We start from the raw sequence: 22,778 nt of genomic DNA, 5'->3' as shown, positions 1-22,778 counted from the left end.
TACATTTTCAAAATTCTCTACCCCCAAAATCATCCGAGACTTCTAAGTCCGTATTCTGGTTTAGACCACTTCGGTATCATCTTCTCTGCTGTTGACTCTGCTTGTTAAGGATTTTCCCTGAGAAACAGATGCTGCCTGGACTGCATTTCATCAGGGCAGCTACCCTACGGCCTAACTTGGGCAATTAGCATTGCTCCTGCCACCACAGCTCCAGGGAGTCATCAAAATGCAAAGGTCCTTCCACCATGTAAAGGTTGTAGTTCATGCAGGTGCATATAGATGCACATTATTAATGCATTTCCATTACAGAAGGTTGCATTAATGTAACCGACTGCTAAGGAAAATTACATGTGTTATCCCAACCTAATCCCATCTTACACAGTAAATGCATCCATAATTCCCTGGAAAACAGTTTTCATTTTCAATACTCTTGTACACAGGCCAGAGCACTATTTGAAGGAGATTAAAACAATAAAACATCGAAGCAATACTTTTAAGATAGTAGTCCGAAGTAAGATAGATTAATATCTTCTCCTGCATTCCATTACAATTAATTCAACCCTGCCTTCAAGTTGAAAACACATACCTTTTTTATAACGATGAAAATCATAGGGAATACAGGTATGACAGATTGGGCATAAATGTCCTCAAAATGACAATCATCCAACAAACATTCTTGTAAGACTTTTTAATTTTTCATTGACCCCGTGTTCACCAGCAAACATCTGGAATAGTTAAATGTATTGGCCAAGTAATTTTATAAGGACACATGTTCAACTCATCCATCCATTCAAAAGTACACAATCTGACTTGGAAAAAATACTTTACAATACCATACATGCAGCATTCAAGTAGCCCTACAATCAAAGGTAATGAATAACAAAAGGTTATGAAATAGGTGACCATTCACACAAAAACTGTTCACTATGAATTATTGTGCAAAAATTGCCCTTGTAGCCCTCAATATGTAATTGTAAAAACATTTAAAATCACACCCATTTGTGATATCGAATGGAAAGATACACAGTGTTTAGAAAACAGGTGGAAATCAAATGAGATTTTATACTATAAAAGTTATACACAACAATCGTTAGCATGCTGAAAGTATTATGGCAGTGTAACAATCAATGTCTTTTGTGACATTTTATGCTTCACATTTGGCAAAGGAAATGATTTTTGTTAGCTCCTCTGACAAATTTGACATCCACCAATTACTCACGTACCCGAAAAAAGAACAAAATGTAGCTTATACACCACCAATACCTCTAATTAGTATGCAAATGAGTAATGACAACCAGACAGTACCATGCACCAGATGGATGGACTGTTATTGCTATTGTTATTGCTTGAGGAATGAGTGAGGAGGGACACTGGAAATTCAAATAAGTACACAAATTTCTTATAAAATTAAACTCAGTCCTCACAAACAAGAGCAATAAGGAAAAAAAACCGCAATGATGCTAAAATTTTATCAAAAATATAAAAATTGATATACAACCAAAGTGAGACAAAAAAAGAGAATTTTTTGTAAACTTGAGACAGGATGATGTCATTATCAAGCATATGAACATGGAAAGAAAAGTGCTATGGCCCCAGTAAACTTCTAGGAAGTCATTCTCATTAGTAAAAATTAAATCAAGAGAGCTGCAAAGACACTACCTCCCAATATGGTCTACCGACCCTTGTGTTCACCCGCTGTCGAACACATTTATGTGCACCCAGCACAACCAAATTTAAACTTCTCAAGCAAATAAAACACAACAAAATTAACACATTACACACAACTGTCTATAAAACATTTCTTCAGCAGCTTAAAAACTAAATCATTTCCTTTCCCATCAAGAAAACGAACAACAATATACCAATTTCAATCGATACCCAGACCAAATTCAAGTGTATTACAATCAATCGGGCCAAATTTCAACTGCAACTATGATGAACTTCCCTTTTAAAAATCATTGTCATCGAGATGAGTACCACTGCTCACTTGCTTAGCATTACATTTAATTTGCCTGCACAGAAAAACACTATTGGGGTCATAACCCCACCCTCTCAAGCTGCGGTTGATCCAAACGACTCCCTACGCTAAACCAATAGACATGTACCCACGAAACTTCTCTTCCAATAAGCAAGATTTAACCATTGCTCAACTTCACTGGTGTGTGCCAGGGTCTTTGGTTGTTCACAATGTTGGCATTCATAAGAGCACTTGGCCTTGTTCGTCCACCTCATTGACAGAAGGGGTTTTCAGACGCCCCTGTTGGGCAGATCCTTCACTTTGTAGATTCGAACAAGCCAGTGCTCTGTTGTGTATGCCTCCTCTAAAACATCCAGTTCGAAATCCTTGTTTCCAATCTCAGCACTACGAACTCTGTCATATCCTGGAGGTTTACCTGGTGGAAGAGAACTTTTTCATTAGAAAGGAAGCAACAAACTCAAAAGAGCTATTTCAATATTATGATGATCGTCACTTTTAATATTTTCAATGCACACTTGGAGAATATATTCTCTATTCATCAGGATCCAACACAAATTATTCATCAAAACAAAAAAAATATGTGTATCACAATATCAGTTCACACATACCCTTGAATACATATTAGTTGATAAACATATTCAAATTAATTTAATTTTTTGGGGTATTGAGTTTTATTTTGTTATATGTATTGCATTAGGGCAGAAGAGGGAGGAGTATTTATGACTGGAGAAGAGTATTAGGGAAGAGAAGAGTAATTATGACTACAACTGCAATGGGGTCCTCTCTTCTTTAATCCTGGTGGTCAAGTCAACCAGTAAAATTTGGTGCCATAATACTTCCCCCTGCACCTTTCTAAAAGCTTAAAATTTGCCAACTCAATTTGAGAATCAAGAGGGCTGTCAGCATCATCCCTCCAGCAAACCAGATGCTCATCCATTTCTAGCAGCAATTTTGGAACATACGCAGCAGATTATCCTTGAACCTTATCTAATTTTTGATTGACATTCGCTACATTGGATCCCAGACACTTGCCATGTATTCTGAATGTGATCTAATCAAACTTAAGTAACATCTCTCTCTAACTATTTCATTACATTTTCTTACAACCCATCTAAAGAAACTTAGTTTCATTTAAGCCTGTCCCTTTCTGAAATGTTGAACTTTATCCCATCTATTTTGTGATTTGTCTTTGATGTTAAATTCATGTCTTTATTTCTTTTATTCTAACAAGAGCTGTACATTATCTGATACTTATTTTTAGCCCCATTCTTAATACAACTCGGATATTTGGTCTAAAACATTAAAGAGTATTACAAAATATTATGGTGCCCTTATTTCTCTGTAAATCAGTGTCCTCTGCAAATTATCTATGATTGCTCCCCTATTGCGGGTGCTTAGGTCAATGTATAACAAGAAGAGTAATGATCCCAAAACACTTCCCTGTGGCACTCCTTTCTGCCTCTAAATTAACTCAATCCATCAATGACTACTTCTTGTTCACATGAAGTTGGAGGTATCGTGTCTAATTGTGATGTGAAAGTAACATACATTAGTCTCCCAAAAAATACCCAGGACATATTAAGGTAGTCTAAGGAGCAGACATATCTCAATCATACACATTTATTCAATTAACACACAAAAATTAATCAATCAAAGCAATCAAATAACATTAGTCAGGAAGCAATAATTGATCAGATAAAACCCCACAGTAATATATAACAACAATAGCAAATTGACAAATCTCTGCCTGTCCACACTGTGACAAACTTGCCTGCTAGAGGTCGCTACCATTATTACCAAAATGTAAATGGTGCACTTATGACACTTAGAATGAATGTATTCAGTCACATAAAATTTTATGAAAACTGCATTAAAACTTTTATAAATATTTTGGCCAAAATAAAAAATAGAGTACTCAGCAACACTGTACTTGAAATAGGGAGGAAAATTCTGAAGGAGTCAAGATTATTGAAATCATGAAATGCTAGTCCAGTTAATTTGTTGCTTGAACTGAATCTGCTGATTCTGACGTAGTGAGGGTCAGGAGAGAGTTAAGGATGACGAACAAAGTGGCCAGCTGACAACTGGGACTAACTAGAACATCACAGCAGCTGACTGAATTAATCAAAAACATGGCCAGCATTGTGTTTATCCTTCATTTTCTAACATATTCTAATATCTAAACATCCCCAAAACAGTGGTTTCGCAGATCTTGAGTGAATATTTGAACCAGCAGCTTACAGCTTCTGTAAGCAACATTTGTCCCACATGCACTGGCATGGGAGCAACTAGAATTGAGTCTTGTGAAGGCTTGTTATCCATTATTGATCATGACAAGAACTTTTTAGACAAGATTATTATGGTGATGAGACGGTGTATTGCCTACGAACCAGAAACAAAACATCAAAATATCTAATTGGTTGACACACTCCCCAAGGCTGAAAGAACTGTGCTTCCCAAAATGAAGGATAAACACAATGCCGGCCAGGTTTTTGATTAAAAGTGACATCGTTCACAAAGAATTCATGCCATTGGGTAGAATAGTAAATACGGATTCTTCCTAACTTGAATCCAATGAGTTTGCCTTGATCTGTATTCACTTCTTGGGATTCTTTCCTGCTGCATGACAACGGCCCCATTTAGCAGCAATGAATTGCCAGTCCACCTTACTTACCAGACGTCACCTCCAGACTATTTCCCCTCTCCAAAAGCAAAAATACACATGAAAGTGTCAAGATTTGGCTCAATTGACCAACTAAAGACAATTTAAAAATTCATGGCCTCAGATTCTCTGAGGCCATTAAGAAACTGTTAACTCATATTCCTTTAGATTTTGAATTTGTTATTTCCTTAGTCCCCATATTTATGAACTGCACCATAATCCTAGTTGGCTCTTGAAAAGGTTTACACAAGTTTTCTACCCCACACTTTAGATGGATGTAGTATATAAACAGTCCCTAGGTCCCAAAAATATTCTTAAACAGGAATAGAGCAGGATATGCTGCCAACCTACCTCCTTCTGTATAAACTTGTCCAAAGCGATAGTAGCACATCTTGTACATGAGACAGTTGAGCAGAGTAGGTGAGCCCTCCTTATCTACCCTGAATTCTCCAGCTGGGCTGTAGTAATCCCACTCCTTGATGTGTTGGCCCCTTTCTGTACTCCCACCAATCCTAACCATCCATAGAAACTTGTTTATGTCTGCAGAAAAAAGAGAAAAATAAAAATTAGATTTTTAAACATATTTTCTAACCCTGCAGCAATGGCATGGCGACTGATACATTTTTAAAATGGCTACTGCAATGGGAAAATTGCCAAAAAATTTTTCTTGAGAGTCACAAATAAAAATACACAGATATGCCAGCACGATTTGCAATTTTTTGAGCTGGTGTGGCCGAAAAAAATTCTTGAGGGCTGACTTTTATAAATAATACATCCAGCCAAATAATAAATTGAATTAATAATGGGTTCTCATAGAGATTGCGTTTACCAACTTGAGACACAACATAGTGAATGGCTGCTTTCTACATTGGATTTCTTAAAAGTAGGATACATCTTTATTACGAAGCAGAAAGGAACTAGGCAAACGTCTTGAAATCATAATTAATGACATCCAATATTTAGGAGAATGTGAGAAAATGGTCATGATTTCTAAAAAAAAATTAAAAATGCACAGTAAAACTTGAATATAAAAGAAAGGAAATTATTGAATGTTATGTTGAATACAAACAAAATTAATAAAAATCGGGAAGATTCAAAAAAATTTCAGAATATAATAGAAACCATGGGAAATATGCCGCAAGCAAAATTAAAAAATACCACAAGCACGTCAAATGGACACATTTTCAGTTTTTTTGTCTTGTTTTTGCTATAAATAATGCATTGCTCAATACTAAAGAAGAAATGACTATGCAACCTGAAGCTCTAAGAGTATTACACAAAATTTCATAGTTAGAAATCACCTTTTCAAAATTCAAATTTATTCATTTCAAGGGACAAATTAGAGAAAATTAATGGTTTCAGGCTTAACTTCCTTGAATTGTTCCATGGTGAAAAAGGTCAAAATAAAACCTTATTTTCATACATAAAATAAACAAATTAGTGATCTAGAAATAAAGTAAAAACATAAAAAATCTTTTCTTTGGCAGTACACTCGTTGAGTATATTTACTGACAATCGAATAACAAAAATCAGGTCAATATCCACATAATCACAGTGTATTGCATAAAAAAACATCATATGCATAAGTAAATATCTCAAGTTAAACCATGACCATATATATGCCTTGGTGAAACCATTAATAGTGGATTCAGAAGCATGACTATAGATAAATAAATGGTATATATTACAAATATACATATAAAAGAGGAATTAAATATTAGAAGTGGGCCTCACCATCAGACGAATAGCCAGTAAGACCTCCAAAAATGACTAGAACATAATCCACATCCAGCTCTCTCATGATTGGGTACGCCGCTTCTTCTGAGGATGCCATTGCCTGACCAACTCGTGATATATGGGTGTTATTCCAAGTATTATTGTCCACCAATATAGTCCGATTTGCCATAGCTGTTATTTGATATCCATAATCCCACCAAGACATTACCTTGGCATCCTGAGAAAAATAAAAATATTACAAGGGTTAAGACTGGCAGGATAGAATGTAAGGCAGGAAATGCGATATTAAGAAGAGGGAGATGGCTTTCAATATGAATAGTACTAGACGTAAACGAGGAGTGTGGTTTTTGGGGAGGGCATTAACAATCTATTTCAAACATGTAATAATCAATCTGCTACAAAAGAAGAAATTCGCAAGTAAGATTCTCCGGCTTGACTCATTTGAACTACATGTGAATAAGAACTCATGATTAAAAAATCAATATCCCAATACATTTTTTCAGCAAACAATTTATACATACCCTGAAATTTTGTTTTCAAATGACAATACTTGAAATGCATAAAAAACCCAAACTTTCATTCGGTATCAGTAGTTCTTAGGAAAAGATTAATTCAATTGATAATATTTAACAGATGACTTTTAACATTATAACAAAACTAAAATGTATACCAGGCAATGTAAAACCTCTTGATCATCTAACTTTGATTATGATGTTAGAATACCATGGGATAAGGGAATCCAAGCAAAAATCTGTATAGACATGCAGTGGAACAAACAAAATTCACTCTGGGATCTTACTTGTAAAGGAAAACCAATTTTCCCATATAAATTAACATAAAATACTATAACGCATTCCATGACAACAAAAAAATAAATTGCGTACCAGGTTAATTCAAGAAAAATTATAAATATATACTACTTAGGACCATGAATCAAAATCTTTTCTTTTGTAGCAGAATGAACCAACCCGAATTGCAAATTTCATTTGTAGAAAACAAAAAAGAATTAGCTTATTTTTATAATAATTCATAATTCTTTTTTTTAAAGCTGTCTAGAGAGAGTTTGCTTTTGCCGACGCTTCACATTTTTGTTAAAAGGCAACAGAATTATCACTACATAAATTTATAGTGCACATACCCTTTAATTTATTAGGGGTCACCCTAATAAGGTAGTGACTATCTCAGTTAAGGCTTCTCCCTGTATGAGTCAACGGTTACCTATGCTTTCAGCATTTCTCTTAATGCACCAAAGTGTTGGTGATGTTCTCATTCAATAGCATCATCTTGTGATTGCTTTTTGTTTATCCATACGAGAAGCAACCTTTCAGCACCTTTGAAAATACGTAACCATTGCAGATACTTTAGTCAATCCCTTTCAAGCATCTATGCCCTTAATTTTGTACTTGTTCTTGAGGATACAGCAAATCATTGATATAAAACCAACTTTGCGTTTGCTAGATCAGCCGTGCTTACACCTTGTTCTCAATTTTCAATTATCTTTACTTTTTATTTCTATAATTATTTTTATTTTATTATGACTGTCTCGAGCTTTTTTCTTAGGGGATATTTTAAAAATGATGCAGAAAACATTACTAAACTTTAAACAAAAAATCACAAATAATAACATAATAGTATGTCTCGATGCAAACTGAAGCAGCAGTTCTGGGGATTCACCTCGCCTTGTCACTTGTCATGTGATATGTTTTTTGCTAAGGGAGTAATTAGAAAAAATATTTGTTGCTCATTATGCAATTTACTAGTCGTATGTGGTGTTCATTTAGCGAGGTTCTACTGCACATAGATTTTTGGGAATCGTAAAGACATGCAGTTTCTAAATGTACTCCATAAGGTTGTATGCTAGGCCCTACACTTTTTATTATCATGATAATAATGTATATGTATCATCTTATTCCTTCCTTTATGCAGATTATTTAACTATTTAAATGTCAGGTGAATTTACTTCGCATTGATACCAAAGCAACCTATGAAAGCCCTAGAAGACAACGCTTATTCGTTGCAAATAGGTCCCTCTTATGGCAATAAGAGTATCATTGTTACAAGCCATAAAGGATGATGATCAGGAATAAAACTATGTTTAACTGCTAGGCTTTCATTCAGACCAAAAACTGTAATGGAATATAATATGATTAATATACGCCATAGCTATCTAGAATTGCATATCTAAGTTTCTCTGGGTGAGATTTAGAGTTCGAAGCATAATTTAACATGCACATACAAGTTGCTCTCCAAAATATTTCGTTTTCTCTTGGCTAAATATCTGACAAGATGTTAGCAAACATGCCTGATTCAATATAGTAGTTAAAAAAACTAATAATGGTAGCATGACACAGTAAATGCTGTCGTGATGGTGGACTTTGCCATTAGCAAGCACCAATTTTTCAAATATGCTATGTATACTTGTTGGCAGTCTGTTACAGAAGGTGTTTTTGAGCCAATTTCTACATATGACATACATTATTGATTTTTTATACTACATTATTGTAATGAACAGGCAGAAGTATTTAATGATTTACATAGATGTTAAATCACTTGTATTATCAAATGACCACTGTTGATGCCATGCTCATACCTCAGTTTTACCAATTTATTTCACACACAAATCATAAGAGCAATAAACTGTACCTTGGATATTACTCGCAATACTGATTATTGCTATAAGTCATACTTGCATCATCAGGCTTCCACAATAAATGCTTATAATTTCCACTATTCCTCACTTTACCCTTTTAAATATGCAATGGGCCTCAACCATCTCTCAAATTCAGAATAAGATTTTAAAAATTACCATTTTACAAAGCATGAAATTTTAGGGGGATTACTTAAATTTGGAGTAAGGTTCTATTATGGCAGATTAGGCCAATATATTTCTGGGTCTAGCCACTGGGGGGGGGGGGGGGCGGCGGCAAAGGATGATTCAAGCAGTATGACTTTTGGGTGTTAGGTCTTCCTGGGAAAACAAAGGTGGCTCCCGGAAAGGAACTGGGCCTCCTTTCCCTGTTAATGAGTAAATTTTATGTACTGTGCAGGGCTTAGTACCATCTACATAATACCCCCCGCCACACGCCCTTGCGGCGGCTTGCGGGGTATTATGTAGATGTAGTACCAGGTAAGCTTTACCCTCATCTATCAAACTAAATTTTGATTGACTACTGTGGTTTGTGGTAGCATGAGAATTACACAACTGTAATTAACTGGCTCTGAAGCCTATTTTACTTCAAAACAAAAATTTAAGTTGACATATATGCTGGTTTATCGTTACTGAAAATTGGTAGAAAAATCCACAAAAGGTACTAATCCTGATATACCATCAAATGCTAAGAGGCTAGACAAAATGTACCATCAATCAGCTAATACCTTATTTATTATGACAGCCAATTACACGCATGAAAGGAATCTGAAAAACTGTGGATGTAAATATAAAACACAAAACTACAATAAGATGTACATTCAAAGAAGAGGAACTAATTCTAGAGAGAAAGTTGTTGAAAATAACTTAAATCAACTTCTTACTTAGTTAAAAAAAGGCTAATAGCTAAGTAAAATAACTACCTCTGGAGTGTTCATCCTTAGCCAATAGTAGGCCTCCCTGAAATCATCAAATATTATTCTTGATCCATCATGAGAACGTGCTGATAGGACAATAGAGGGTGATGAATATGCTTCAGAGGTGACCCAGGTACAGTGGAATGTATACGAGACAAGGAAGCAGCACATCACCCCAACAAACAGTATAGCTATCTGCAATTAAAAGACGCAAAACAACCAATGAAAACAGAGATTCCCCTGACTGTTACTGACCATTGAAATTAAGGAAAAACTCCAATACTCGTCAATGGCATAAAGTATAACTTATAGAAGAAGTAAATGCATTAGTTTAAACACTGCAGTAGCCAAAAAAATATTTTCTGAGAATATCGCTACATCATTTTCATCATTATATTCAAAATAGCCAATGCATTGAGGCATGTCAAGGGCATGGTTCTGTGCGTTTCAGAATTAACTAGTCTCAGAAGAACTTATAGACAATTTAAAAATAAAAAAATTAAAAAATGACCATTTAACTGACTGAAAATTCCTCTAATGTACGTTTGAAATATTGCAACGAATACTTCCGTAACAGTTTTCAACTGTCTAATTCATTAACAAAATAAATATTTTTAGGGATGGTGGATTCACCCTTTACAAATCTTAAGTGAGAAAGATTTCAATTAAAAAAAGTAAAATGCAAAAGAAATTACAGTACAATGGAAAATATTTGTTAAGTAGACGTTAGAATTATTTGACCAGCACTTGATTTAATTGAAGTATAAATTAGAAACAATGACCAGAACATGGGTTTGTCCAGACAGCAGATCATGCCCCAAAAACTATTTCTAACATAACTGAAAGTAGCAGTGGTCACCAGGAGTGCCAACTGAAACTTGTTCGCACACAGACGTCCAATGCCTACATGCTAATGGAAATGGGTGAAAAGTTAAGGGTGAGCATTATGCTAATACTCTCTATATAGTGGACTTACCTCGCTCTTCATGACGTAGTTTGATTCAAACTTCTTTGTCTTCTTATCAAATGTCTTCGGAGCTGGCTCCACTTGCCTCATATACGTGTTAAGCATGGCTGACACAGCAATTCCAGACAGAATGCACATGACTGGTGCCAACACCAGCATCAACCGAACCATAACACCCTGAAATATAAATGACAATCAGCATCAGTAAATCACAACTACTACCCCTTGATTAGTACCCCATTAATAAATTTACATATACGGTCTGATGTAAATGGACAAAATAAGGTATATAGGAGTGATATGCAAACATGGCAGTGATACACCACTTGGATGATGAAAGCTCATGCATAGCCATGAATACACTATAATTATTATATTAATTAATTATTGCCATGTAAGTTACATTATCTAATCCCTATTGATACTGAATCAAAACATTTTATCCTAAGTAATTTTCCAAACTTTTTACAATGGCACCGACCAGTGTTGACCCTTCAGTTGCTGATAGTAACCAGTTTTGATAAAAATATTTATTTTTGACAGAGCGTGAAGGGGCAGAACGAAATAAGAAAATGGAAGAACATTAACACGGAAATAGAAAGAAGAATGAACAGAGAATTACTGATCTTACGCAAAAACTAACAGTGCCAAGATTTATATGAGTATTTGGGGATATGTCAAATACAAAGACAATGAGAAATATCTTGAAAAACTTCTCTTGGAAGTGTTTTGGACCAAACTGGTCACGAAAGTAGGGATACAAGAAGAAGAATTGCATTAGGCAAATATGCATTCACAAGAAAAAGGGATTGAAGACAGGGATATTGAGTAAGGCCAAAGGAGCAAATGCTAGGAATGGGGAGGGAAGAGAGAGAGAATTGTTGGGAGAAATCATAGAGAGGCGATGGAATGCAGAGTGCTTTCATTGGCAATGGTATGTTCAAGAATGTGATAGAGAAGGGAAAGGAAATAAGGAAATAGAGGAAGGGGTAAAAATAGGATAGGCATGTTGGATGGAATAAAGGGAAGAAGGGAGTATGTCGAATTAAAGAGAGGCTATTTGTAGAGTTGGATGTTGGGTTATGCTTTGTTATGAGAGGCAAGGGAGCTGTTGCTGTGCAGCTTGGTAGCTTGTGCCCATCCAACCTTAACTGGTAGATTACCGATTATAATAAATAGGTCAGCCAGTTTAAAAATCAAAAAGGAAATGCGACATAACAAGGAGAGCTTGGGTCAAGGAAAAGATGGATTTTAAAGAATATTTGGCAGTCTACACTTTAAGGTAGACTTTGGATGGACACAGGCTAAACACTGCCTTATGATCTTCCCACAGAATTACTAATGAGTAGAGGGAAAAATGGAAGTGATCTTTTTCAACTAATACCCAGTATTTATGAGGAAGGATTTTGGCCAGAAGATACCTAGGTCAATTTTGTTCCTCATCCCGAAAAAGTGTAAAGAAACTTAATGAACTGTAGATTATAAATTTTCTCAAATATGTAGCAACCCTAGCTCTGAGAACCCTAAAAGAGGGTTACAAAACTGAGCAAACAGTAACAAGAAAAATACCAGTTTGAGTTCAGAGAGGAGTGAGCAATTATGTCGTATTTCCCAGTTTCTTTGCAGTTTTTTGTCAATACACTGTTGGCACTTCATTTTAACACTAGGTCAAGTGCATAGTTTCTGAATACAAAAATAATAGTATAATAATCTAAAGATTGGCAATTTACTTCACTTACTTAAGTGAAGTAAATTGCCAGCCCTACTTCGGACTTTAAAGTACTTGGGAGGTAGTGCCGGATTTGGTATTGTGATATTTATTACATTGGTACCATTTCCATTTTCGTCTTGAGGCAGAAGGAATATCAAAACGAAAAGGGTGGTGGCCAATTCTTGCCTGGGCAGTAAATGTATTACATGTTCAAGGATGTTTGCTTCATGCACAATTAGGAAGCATAACATTGACTACAATTTTGAAGAAAGTTTACACCCTACATAATTTAATATGAAACAATTTCCACAGATAGTGGGTGCTAAATTCTTAACTGGCCTTGATGAAATTCGTGTAGACCACAAGAACCATTTAATAATGAAGAGAATTTCACAACTTTAATTATGCATACAATGTAAGGCATGAATTAAAATTTTCTAAAAATATGATGTTTTCCTTCACCCTGAATGCTTCATCGCATTTCATGAGAAGTAAATTTGAATGGATCATGTGTGTCATATATCATAAATCATACAACTGATTCCTTTCACCACAGACTGAATCTATGGGGATCGCAATGGTGGCTTACAACGATCCACCAAACAAATCAGTTTCTATAAGGCAAACTCATTTACACAAGACTAATTCTCAGCTGACTACTCCCTATAATATTGTTTCCCACTGGCAAGCGCAAAACTTCATTACTCTATTTCTTTCATATTATTTAAGTTTAAAAGGTGATATTATATTTTAATTATACTTCTGTAGAACCAAAGTTCCATCTCTTTTTATCTTTTCTCTGCTGCTCCTATTCAGCATGTTTCATGACTACAGTAGGGTAATCTCCAAAATTTAAATATTGCCTTTTTGCTATTGGCAGTTGATTCTTCTGGTATAAAGCCTACTTTTCCTGCACTTTTCCACTTACCATCTCTCTTGGGCTGCCCACATCACTATTGCATCTAACTTGCCACTTAACCAACAAAATGATATTGAAGATTACAAAATTACAGAGTGAATAAGTTGAAGGCATTTTGCAACTATGGACCATGATGTGGAATTGGGAGCATTTTAGTTTGAAATGTAGACTTCAAATTTGTACCTATGGTCACAAGAGTGTTTGAACTGTCAATAATATCATTAAATCTCAGTTTTACCACAGTATATAAAATGGGCAAGGGTGTCAATGATGTCTACTTACAGCAAAATATATAGAAGTTACCCCATACAGGATAAGAAATATGTTGGCATCAGACAAGCGTGAGAAACAGAAGTACAGCCCTGCTGGGAAGAGGAAGACTAAAACCTGGAGGTCAAAATAGAAGGAGCTCCAAGATGTCGGTTGATGTTCTGACACTGATGCAATGATAGGAATGTGATTCTTGGCATATGACGGATCAAGGAGAGAGTAAAACCTTCCAGTCCAGGGAGAAATTTTGCCTGAAGAAAAAAATTGAATTCATTAAACGAAACTCAAACATGAAAGTCTTCAACTAGATTAAACTAGGGGTGATGGGTCATTATTTCCACAATGGTAGATGGATTTTGTTTTCCCCAAAGAAAATCAACTTTCTAGAGGATTTAAACTTTCCAAAATGAGAAACATGCAGAACACCCACAGACTGAAGTTCTTGTTAGGTTGGAGAAATTCTTAGTTGGAAGTCATATTCAAATTTAAAACTTGCCAAAAAGAACCAGACAGAGGCATGAAAGCTACATGCTACACAACCTTAAAGTGGTTAACTATGAAACAGTGATACTTACCAGTGAGAGTCAAGGCACCTCCTACTAGAGCAGTTACCCCAGCTACTGAAGCCAACATCGCCTTGAAAAGGAGCTCAAAGTCTTCAGGGGACATCTTACTCCTGACATAATCAACAAAAGTGTGCAGCTGACATAGCCCAAACACTCCCAGAGCCTAATCAAACGTGAGTAAAGATTAGTTTCCATGGTAGACAAAGAACATAAAAATAGCTCCATGATCGGCAAAGGGAAGACAACTCAAATTTAATGAGAATAGTATCATACCAGCATATGCTCTGAGCTTTGAACTGGCTGAAATCCAACAAATGATATCTGCATGGAGAGAATGGTCCCCAGACAATATAGGGTGGAATATGCGACATAAATCCTGAGGGAGAAGCGGCCGGTGGCCATGAGTGCCAGAACATGTAGAGGTATCAGATTAATCAGGAATACATATCCACCCCAAGATGACACCATGTAGAAGTATGCCAATGCTGACAATGCCGCCCAGAGGACGGCGCCAGTTTTCACGGCCTTGATCCATGCATAATATGTCAACAGCATGCAGAAAATAGCAATACCTGGTAAGAAACAAGACAAGAAACTCGGTTTGAAAAATTAGTCGAAGAACATGAGTTGACCTTTAAATATAAAACACAAAAATTACCTTCGTTGTCATAAGACCCTGCCACAGATCTCGAAATATAACCTGGAACAATCGATATCATGGCTGCTGCCACCAAACCTGAGGAAGAATCCTGCAGAAAAATTCGTTTAAAAAGCCAGAAACTTTGAGTTACTAATTGAAAGGTTAAAAATCGGAACTGAAATACTCACTCTGAGCTCCTTGGTAAGTAGATATGTGATAATTGTCGTAAGACTCGAAAAGAAAGGGGCAAGATATACACACACATTCCTTATGTCAATGGTAATATTTAATAACCACATAAAATGGTAGAGTGCAGTGGATGTTATCATTAGGCCAGGATAAATGGTACCTGTAAGTTAACAACAACATAAGGAGAAGTGGTGAGCAGAAGAATAATTTATGATTATATTAATCAAAGTTCTTCATTTCAATGAACGTACCACCAATTATTCTTCCCAGAGGATACCATGCTCGATCATCAAACCAATTGTGAAACCGATAAAAGCCTTCGTCCGCCAAAAATTTGGTGGTCCGATAGTTGAAATATGGATCAAATTCGTGAATGACATTCTCAAACCTCAACACAGAAAACAGCCTTGTGGCAAATGCTGAAAAGTAAATTGCAACACCATTAAAATAAATGTATCACCTTCCTGAACTAACTGTAGCCACAAATATTCCACTTAATAATGTCTTACACAAAACTGCTGCAATAGAAAGGATGACTAATTTCAATAAGGTCTCTTGCTTTTCGGTGGACATCCGAAGGCCCCTGGACCTTGATAATTGGGTACTTATCATTGTGAGCCCTAAATAAAGGCGAATTATTGATGATTATCACTCTTCACATAAAGTAAGCATTTCATTATGCTGTAACTTCAGAAAATTATGCAAAACACAAGCACGTAAAGTCCCAGAAAAAACTGACAGAAGTTTTCAAAAATCTACTTGTCACCAAAACGTGATAAATAGCATGAAAGCCATGGCTATAATTTTAATATACTATTAAATTATGACTTACCGTATTCACACTCACACTACTCCTAATCACCGGCTACCGAACAGCGTGGCAGCTCAACATACGCGACACCGCTTGGACACCACGTTGCCAAATTTATATAGATACGAAAACATTTACTTCGTATAATATTAACTTCATCAGCTTTCATTAATTATTTGTGCAGTTTTCCCATGGAATTGCCGAATATCAACGGAATCTCATTTCTCATACCTAATATGATCTAAAACAATCAATTCCGAGGCTGGGGAAAATGAAATGTAAAAAACAGGTGAGCAACGAAATCATCTTGGCGGCAACCTTCGAATGTTTACGGACATCCAGTTTAAACTACTAATACTGCTTTCGTGTTAAAATTTCATTAGGTCGTGATAGCGAAAATAATAAAACAACATGTACTAACTTTCGTGTCTTAAAATGGAAAATATAACATTTCCATCCAGCCTCAATAGGCGACTCAAGTGTAATTAACTAAAAAGAGCATAATGGATAATCGACAAGCACCATTCAAAATATTCATCCAATTGAAACAACATAGTAATTTTCTAATTGATGCTTTATTCAGCTATCAACAGTTTCCCACTAGTCGGATCTGCCAAACGCGGTCCATTTTTCTACTTCCTTGAAAATTTTGTACACACAGGTTTCCATAAAGTAACATACCCATGTAGGAAAACTCTTTGTTTAACAAATATCATACAGGAACATAAAAAAAAACATAACAAGCCAAACCCATTTGCAATTGAGAAAACTATCCTGAAATGAAACAACATTTTAAACAAGAAAATTTATAAATGTATGCATTAACAATTGATTACGGACTTCTGCACCAAGACATACAATTTTTGCAATAGCTATAATTTTATCAAATTCGTGACACAGTCAGAGGTTGGACTATGTATTCAATATTTTCCCAAAAACCAAATTGTAGGCTTATTTGAACACACACAAAGACATTCATACAGGTACACTACTAATACAGTAAAATAAATGACTGACAGAATCAGCATAAAGCAAGCAACAATCAGAGGCGCACACAATTTTAGTAAATCATGCCACTGATTAACTATATGTAACTCTGATCTTGTCCTGCAAAACCAAAAAAAATATTTGGCTGTACTGAATATGTGCACTTCAAAAATTTTACTGCATATTATACAACTAAAATATTATTCACAACTGGTTAAGGAGGTAAGAAAAAATGGACCTTATTTAGCACTCCCACGCACTCCAATCTGAATCATTTTTTTCACATTTACAAACCACTTGCTTCCCAGTTTGGGCAGTGGAGTAATAATTGCATTCTACTACATTTAATATCCCTTGAACCCCACAACAGACAAGACTGAAACCATAATTGGTACCCAAACACTGTAACAAAAGAATATTAATTTGCACCCCAGTGAGACGCACGAATCTAGTCGTGCTCTGCATCTGCAAGTTTGCATTCCACCATTCAAATGCCAAAGCCAGCTACAAGCATTTCTTCTATCGAAGTCCATACTCTTAAAAATGTCCCGCGTAGATATCGATGGCACATCCACAATCACTCATTCACAACTATGCACCTCCTCAATGAAAGATAATCCACTTGTTACTAAATCAATCTGTTCTTGCTCCAAACTTTGTCAAAAAAGAAGTGTGTATTGTGTATTCACAGTTTTTTACTCATTCCTTATGATGCTAAAATAATTTATTGCAGTCTTGAACTTTCATTTGTCCAAAAATGTTTTATATGAACGGCATTGACTTTTTGCTTTTATATCAATAAATAGATTCATATTCAACTCTAAGGAAAAACAACAAAAGTAACAATTGCATCCAAAGTTCCTCTGCATTCCATAACAAGGGAAAAAATTATACTTCTCAACATGGGGAGTCCTTCACTTGGGCTGTTTGGTATTGAAAAAAGTTTATCTGTACAGATCAGCAACAAGTACTCAAAGCTTTATAAAGTAATTTTTTCTAATGTTTGTGTTTTTGCTACATCTTTTCAAATAAAAGTCATTCACTTTCGAAAATTCTTGTTGGCTACACCCAAGTGCAAGTGTACTTAATGAGGGATGGGCGTGGAGGGGGGGGGGCATGGGAGTGTAGATAACGGGGCGAGGTGGGCAGGGCAGTGGGGGACGGATGGGGAATAGAAAGAGGAAAAAACAAAGAAATAATTGTCACTGGGTTTAATTTCATTTTGACACCACATCACTTCTCACAATTTGGCCCGAGCCAATGAATCCACGGACAATTGCATTTTATTCAATTTTTCACTGCGACCTAAGGACCCACTCCACAGAGTTCACCAAAAACCACTCGTTCCAGAAGATATGCCTCTCCTTTCGTAATCAACAACATCTCCTCCCATCTCCCCCCATTCTGACTCGCAAACACTTTGCCACACACGCATAAACACCTTTGGTCCTCACTTCAACACTCATATCTTTCATTGCCTCATATTATCGCAGCAAGGGACCTCTTTAACCTTTACATGACAACGGTCGGACAAGTGGGATGTATTAAGTTGGTAGTACTAGAACACAAAGTAGTAAATGGGTGAACTTCACTTTTTCTCTAGGCATATTTTATTTGTATAGTTATATATTTATTTATATATATATTTATTTATATGTGTGTGTGTAGTCAAATACCATAACCATAGAACGAAGTTCTTCAAAATTTCTCTACCTTTTTATTTTGAATATTTTCAATGGCATTTCATTAAAATTCACGGTCAATGAAAAAGATGCATTACACACGACAGAGGGGAGAAATATGAAGCCTAAACAAGCATGCAACACACATGAAATTGGGGGAAGACTGTGATAAAAGAGGATCTTGTAAAGGTATTACTTAGTGGCTCAATTAATCCAACAGCCAAGGGGTTTGTGAATCAGGCACATAGGATGAGGAGTGAGTTTAGGCTAAGTATACTCATTCGGGGGTGCAACAGAGTTAAATTCACCACCGTTCCTCTACAATTAATATGGTCCGAAGTGGGCCTAGAGGACAATATGACTGCCCAAAATTAAAAACCGCAGCAGATCTCACGAGAGAACCAAACATCACACATAGAAACAGAGGTGACAGTTCCTTGGGGCAGATTATAGTCACATACACTTGATATTATATATCCCTATGCAGTTATTTTTTTAAAATCTATTAACACACGCACACACAGTCAATTTTTCCCCACTGATATTTTTAAACACCGATGGCCACCGATGATTAAAAAAAAAGGCTGTTAGGATTTTTTTTAACTATTTAAGGATATTTTGCTTTTTTCAATTATACATATATCTTCGTGAAAGCAGCTACACTTTGAAATGCACACTTACACACACAAGTACGTATGCATGAGCGCACTCTGGTTGACACTAGAGCACCCACGTACTCTTCCCTTTCCTTCCTCAAGTCTGTTTGACCAGTGCAGCCAAATCCTCGCCAACATTGACACTTCCCAACACCATGTGATGCACCAAAACCTAGAGAGAAAAGGGAAAACGAGGCGAAAGAGGGGAACTAGGGTGTGGAGGGGGGGGGACCATTCCATGGCTTCATGTTCGTACAGGAGGGCAAGAGGGGTTCCTGGGGCAGGGAAGGGAGGGCCTTTATTCTCTACAAGGTGACAATGCGGGGTAAAATAGGAATTTACTCACGGCACTACAACTCCACTCAAGTTGAAAACTAGTCTGCGTTTAGTCATCCTTTCGTCTCTTTCAATAGCTTTCCTTGATAAAAAAAAGTTGCCTCTACCTCACTCACTGCACGAGGAAAATCCATCTTCTAAGACCTCCAAGCACTGAGGTCTAAAGTCACAAAAGTGGGTTGGGAGGGCAAAGGGGAGTGGGGGAGGAATGCGAGAAAATGGCGATTGGTTCCTGTGATGCATAGTAGAGGGCAGCCTTCCTGCAGTGTTTCATTTTAGAGAACTCTTCACACTGCCCCCTCCCCTAAGGCAGATGCAAAACTTCACCACCACATGCTTCAAACACTGCACCACAACACTCGAAAAAAAAATAAAAAATAAAGAAAAGAGTACTACCTGTGCCCAAGTTCACATGGCCTATTTTGTTTAGAAATGTTTTCGAGAGGGCAGGATGATAATTTTTCCATGGGACAAGGAAAAAGTATTCCTTCACAATTCATTTCATCTGGGGGGGAAGGAAAAGAAAATTTTCTTTCATGGACGAACTGCAGGAAAAATGATCAAAAGACAACTGAAGTAGTCATTGGGATTCTCACACTGAGACATTATGCAATCAAGCATACAAAGTTAATTTTGGTTGATCTGTCCAAAATCACCAGCTACTCACACCAATTCCATGGAACAAAGGAAAGATGAGCATCATGTGCCCTGGCATGACTGATATCCATGGGACTTTGGGAAGTATCACGTTCCAGATCAATCACAACCACTTAAGAGACCCTCAAGGGATTGGCCCAAGAAACATTAACAAATTCCATGAGTCTGTATAGGAGAGGGGCCAGGGCAATAAAACTGTATAGCAGGGATTGTAGGAGAGGAGGTTGATGGGGAGGAGGGTCCAGGAGGAATGGGGAAATTGGATTTGGAGTGATGAATTCACAATTTTCAATCCCTGCCATTGATCATCACTTGCTTGCTAGTTTCTAGGGACTCACCACATTCGAGGGCATGACTACAATACCATCACTGGCGATGACAAAATCTTGCACCATGGGAATTAGATCATCACAAATCCTATTACTTTCCAAGCTCTTCAAAGTTCTCGTTAAAAAATTTATCATAATGCCTTCATGAGACGTACTAGAAGACAAGTAGAACGGACGACGACAGTGTGCACTGCATGACAAGTGAGAAGGGTGTGTGTTTGTGTGTGTGTATGTGATGCCCAATGCAGCACATGTGTGTGTGTGTGTATAGTCACAAAGTACTCTCTTTTTTTCCTTAACATGATATATATTCATATGTATTTATATATATATGTATATGCAGCCACTAAAGAGAAGAGAAACGAAAAAATATATTTATGCATATATGTAAACTATATGGGGACAGACAAGGGGTGATTAAAAAATGTGTAAAGAGAGAAAGTTTCTTGTATCCTCTGGTGATTCATCATCAGCAGGGGATGAAGATGATGCTCTCTGCCCCGTCGCTTTAGTTCCTACTGCCCCGGCCACCACGTCCACCGCGGCCTCCCCCACCAGCTCCCCCACCACCAGCCTCTCGATCCTGAAACAGCAAAGAAGAGACTCCTTTCAGACTTTGAGACTATCATAGGAATGCAAGATATTTAATGCCAAAAATTAAACACGGTAATTTATTCAACCTTATTTGTTTAACCCTTCACACAACCAAATACAAGAGTTGACAAAAATAGCCAATACTTTTATCATTAATGATTAAAAATTAAAGGGCAACAATGGTTAGGGACTCTCATAACCAAAATGTAAAGAGAGAGAGAGAAGTGCAAGGAGAAAATCATGTAAGAAAATTATTTATCATGCACATTCATTCAATACGAAATGAACATAGTATGCTTTCTCTTTCTCATATTTTACAGTATTATTACTGGTAATCTACATTTTAAGTTAGGTTTTGGAAAGACTTAGGGGACACTAAAACATTGTACACATAAAACAGAAAAACTAAGCACAGTACAGATATGTATTAAAATACTTCATATGCTTCAAGTGCTTCATATTTTACTTGTATGCACCCATCTTCCATGAGATTCTGACAGCTGAGGGAAAGATACACAAGCTCACTCATCCGCACAGAGATAACTTCATGGACAATTTGGCTTATTATCAGAACCAGCAAATGTCATCTGCTTATGAAAAATAGCTGTCATGGCATCGTCTCTATCCGAATTAGGTAGAAATGTGGTTGTTGTGTATTGCAACAGCCTTTTACAACAGAGCAAAAGTTGCAGTTTTCTAGATCATATGAAACTTCACTTGCTACCTTTAATTCTGATACCCAAATTCTATTGTGTATTGCTGTTTTGTGAGCATTTCACCATACTGTGTAGACATGTAAAGAATTAATTCTTAAAGTTATTGGCTCACCCCACTAAAAAACAAGGCGATTCAATTTGCAAAATAATTTCAATTTTTAGGAGTTTATTTCTGGTAACTTACCTATATACCGAGGACAAAAATTACCTACTGAGAACAGTATTCCTTCCCTTAAAAGTTAAATGCCATTAAAATAATATTGGTAGAGGTTATAATGGGAGATAGACCGCTGAGGTATTTGCACAATTAGGGATGATGGATAATTTGGTATAGGTACAATTTTCAGGAAATGAAGAGAGGAGACCCAGATTTTGCATTAGCCTCTTCTTAATGAAATATGCCAAGGAGTTCACAATTTAATATCCAATCACAAGGACTGTAAACTCCACATTGCCTGTGGAGGCAGCACTTGCTCTTTGGTAAGTAAGGATAAGGATGCCACTGAAAGTCTTGCATCATTTGAACTTGGGCCCTCAGGGTTGGAAGCCAGTTCACTAGCCACCACATCATTCAGATCCCCATTATTGAAATTTCGGTTAACTCATTGGCATAGAGAAAATTTATTTTGTGCAAGTTAATGATGTGTTGTAGATGAATGATTAATCTATTAAGAACTATCTATACGCAACACATTAATGGTCACAACAAGTCATAATCAGATGGAACAATTTCATTTCCCTTGACAGGGATAGAACCCGGAAGGCTCATGGGTATAACCCTCTGATCACTTGACCTGGGTAGGTTTA

At 36.5% G+C, this 22,778-nt stretch overlaps 2 protein-coding genes across 2 annotated transcripts in view; both read right to left on the bottom strand.

Moving 5' to 3' along the window:
• Window positions 1-673: 673 nt before the first annotated feature.
• On the bottom strand, window positions 674-16,122 carry Stt3A (catalytic subunit 3A of the oligosaccharyltransferase complex). Its single transcript, XM_071596013.1, has 13 exons — window positions 16,036-16,122; window positions 15,713-15,823; window positions 15,455-15,622; window positions 15,203-15,363; window positions 15,033-15,123; window positions 14,648-14,946; window positions 14,384-14,537; window positions 13,821-14,059; window positions 10,918-11,085; window positions 9,948-10,136; window positions 6,375-6,594; window positions 4,992-5,180; window positions 674-2,393 (listed from the first exon to the last, which is right to left on the bottom strand). Exons 2-13 carry the CDS (start codon window positions 15,813-15,815, stop codon window positions 2,248-2,250), a joined length of 2,127 nt encoding a protein of 708 aa, XP_071452114.1. The 5' UTR covers window positions 15,816-15,823; window positions 16,036-16,122; the 3' UTR covers window positions 674-2,247.
• Window positions 16,123-16,570: 448 nt separating this feature from the next.
• The window catches only part of Ythdf (YTH domain-containing family protein), a 35,122-nt gene continuing 28,914 nt past the window's right edge, over window positions 16,571-22,778 (bottom strand). Inside the window, exon 5 of the mRNA XM_071596026.1 lies at window positions 16,571-21,244. Within this exon, the coding sequence (XP_071452127.1) occupies window positions 21,170-21,244 (75 nt within the window). The 3' untranslated portion in view covers window positions 16,571-21,169. The remainder of the gene's footprint in view (window positions 21,245-22,778) is intronic.

Source organism: Hetaerina americana, unplaced genomic scaffold, assembly GCF_022747635.1.
Source record: "Hetaerina americana unplaced genomic scaffold, ioHetAmer1.1.p SCAF_73, whole genome shotgun sequence".
Taxonomy (NCBI): Eukaryota; Metazoa; Arthropoda; class Insecta; order Odonata; family Calopterygidae; genus Hetaerina; species Hetaerina americana.
Note: the sequence above shows the minus strand (reverse complement) of the source record. Positions and strands in the feature narration are given on the sequence as shown.

Excerpts from the sequence above, each read along its gene's own strand:
- Stt3A (XM_071596013.1), bottom strand. The coding sequence starts at position 15,815 with ATGATAAGTACCCAATTATCAAGGTCCAGGGGCCTTCGGATGTCCACC. Across the intron at positions 15,623-15,712 it reads TTCTATTGCAGCAGTTTTGT|CATTTGCCACAAGGCTGTTT; the intron begins GTAAGACATTAT and ends TTTACTTTTCAG. Across the intron at positions 14,538-14,647 it reads AAAGCTCAGAGCATATGCTG|GCTCTGGGAGTGTTTGGGCT; the intron begins GTATGATACTAT and ends ACGTTTGATTAG.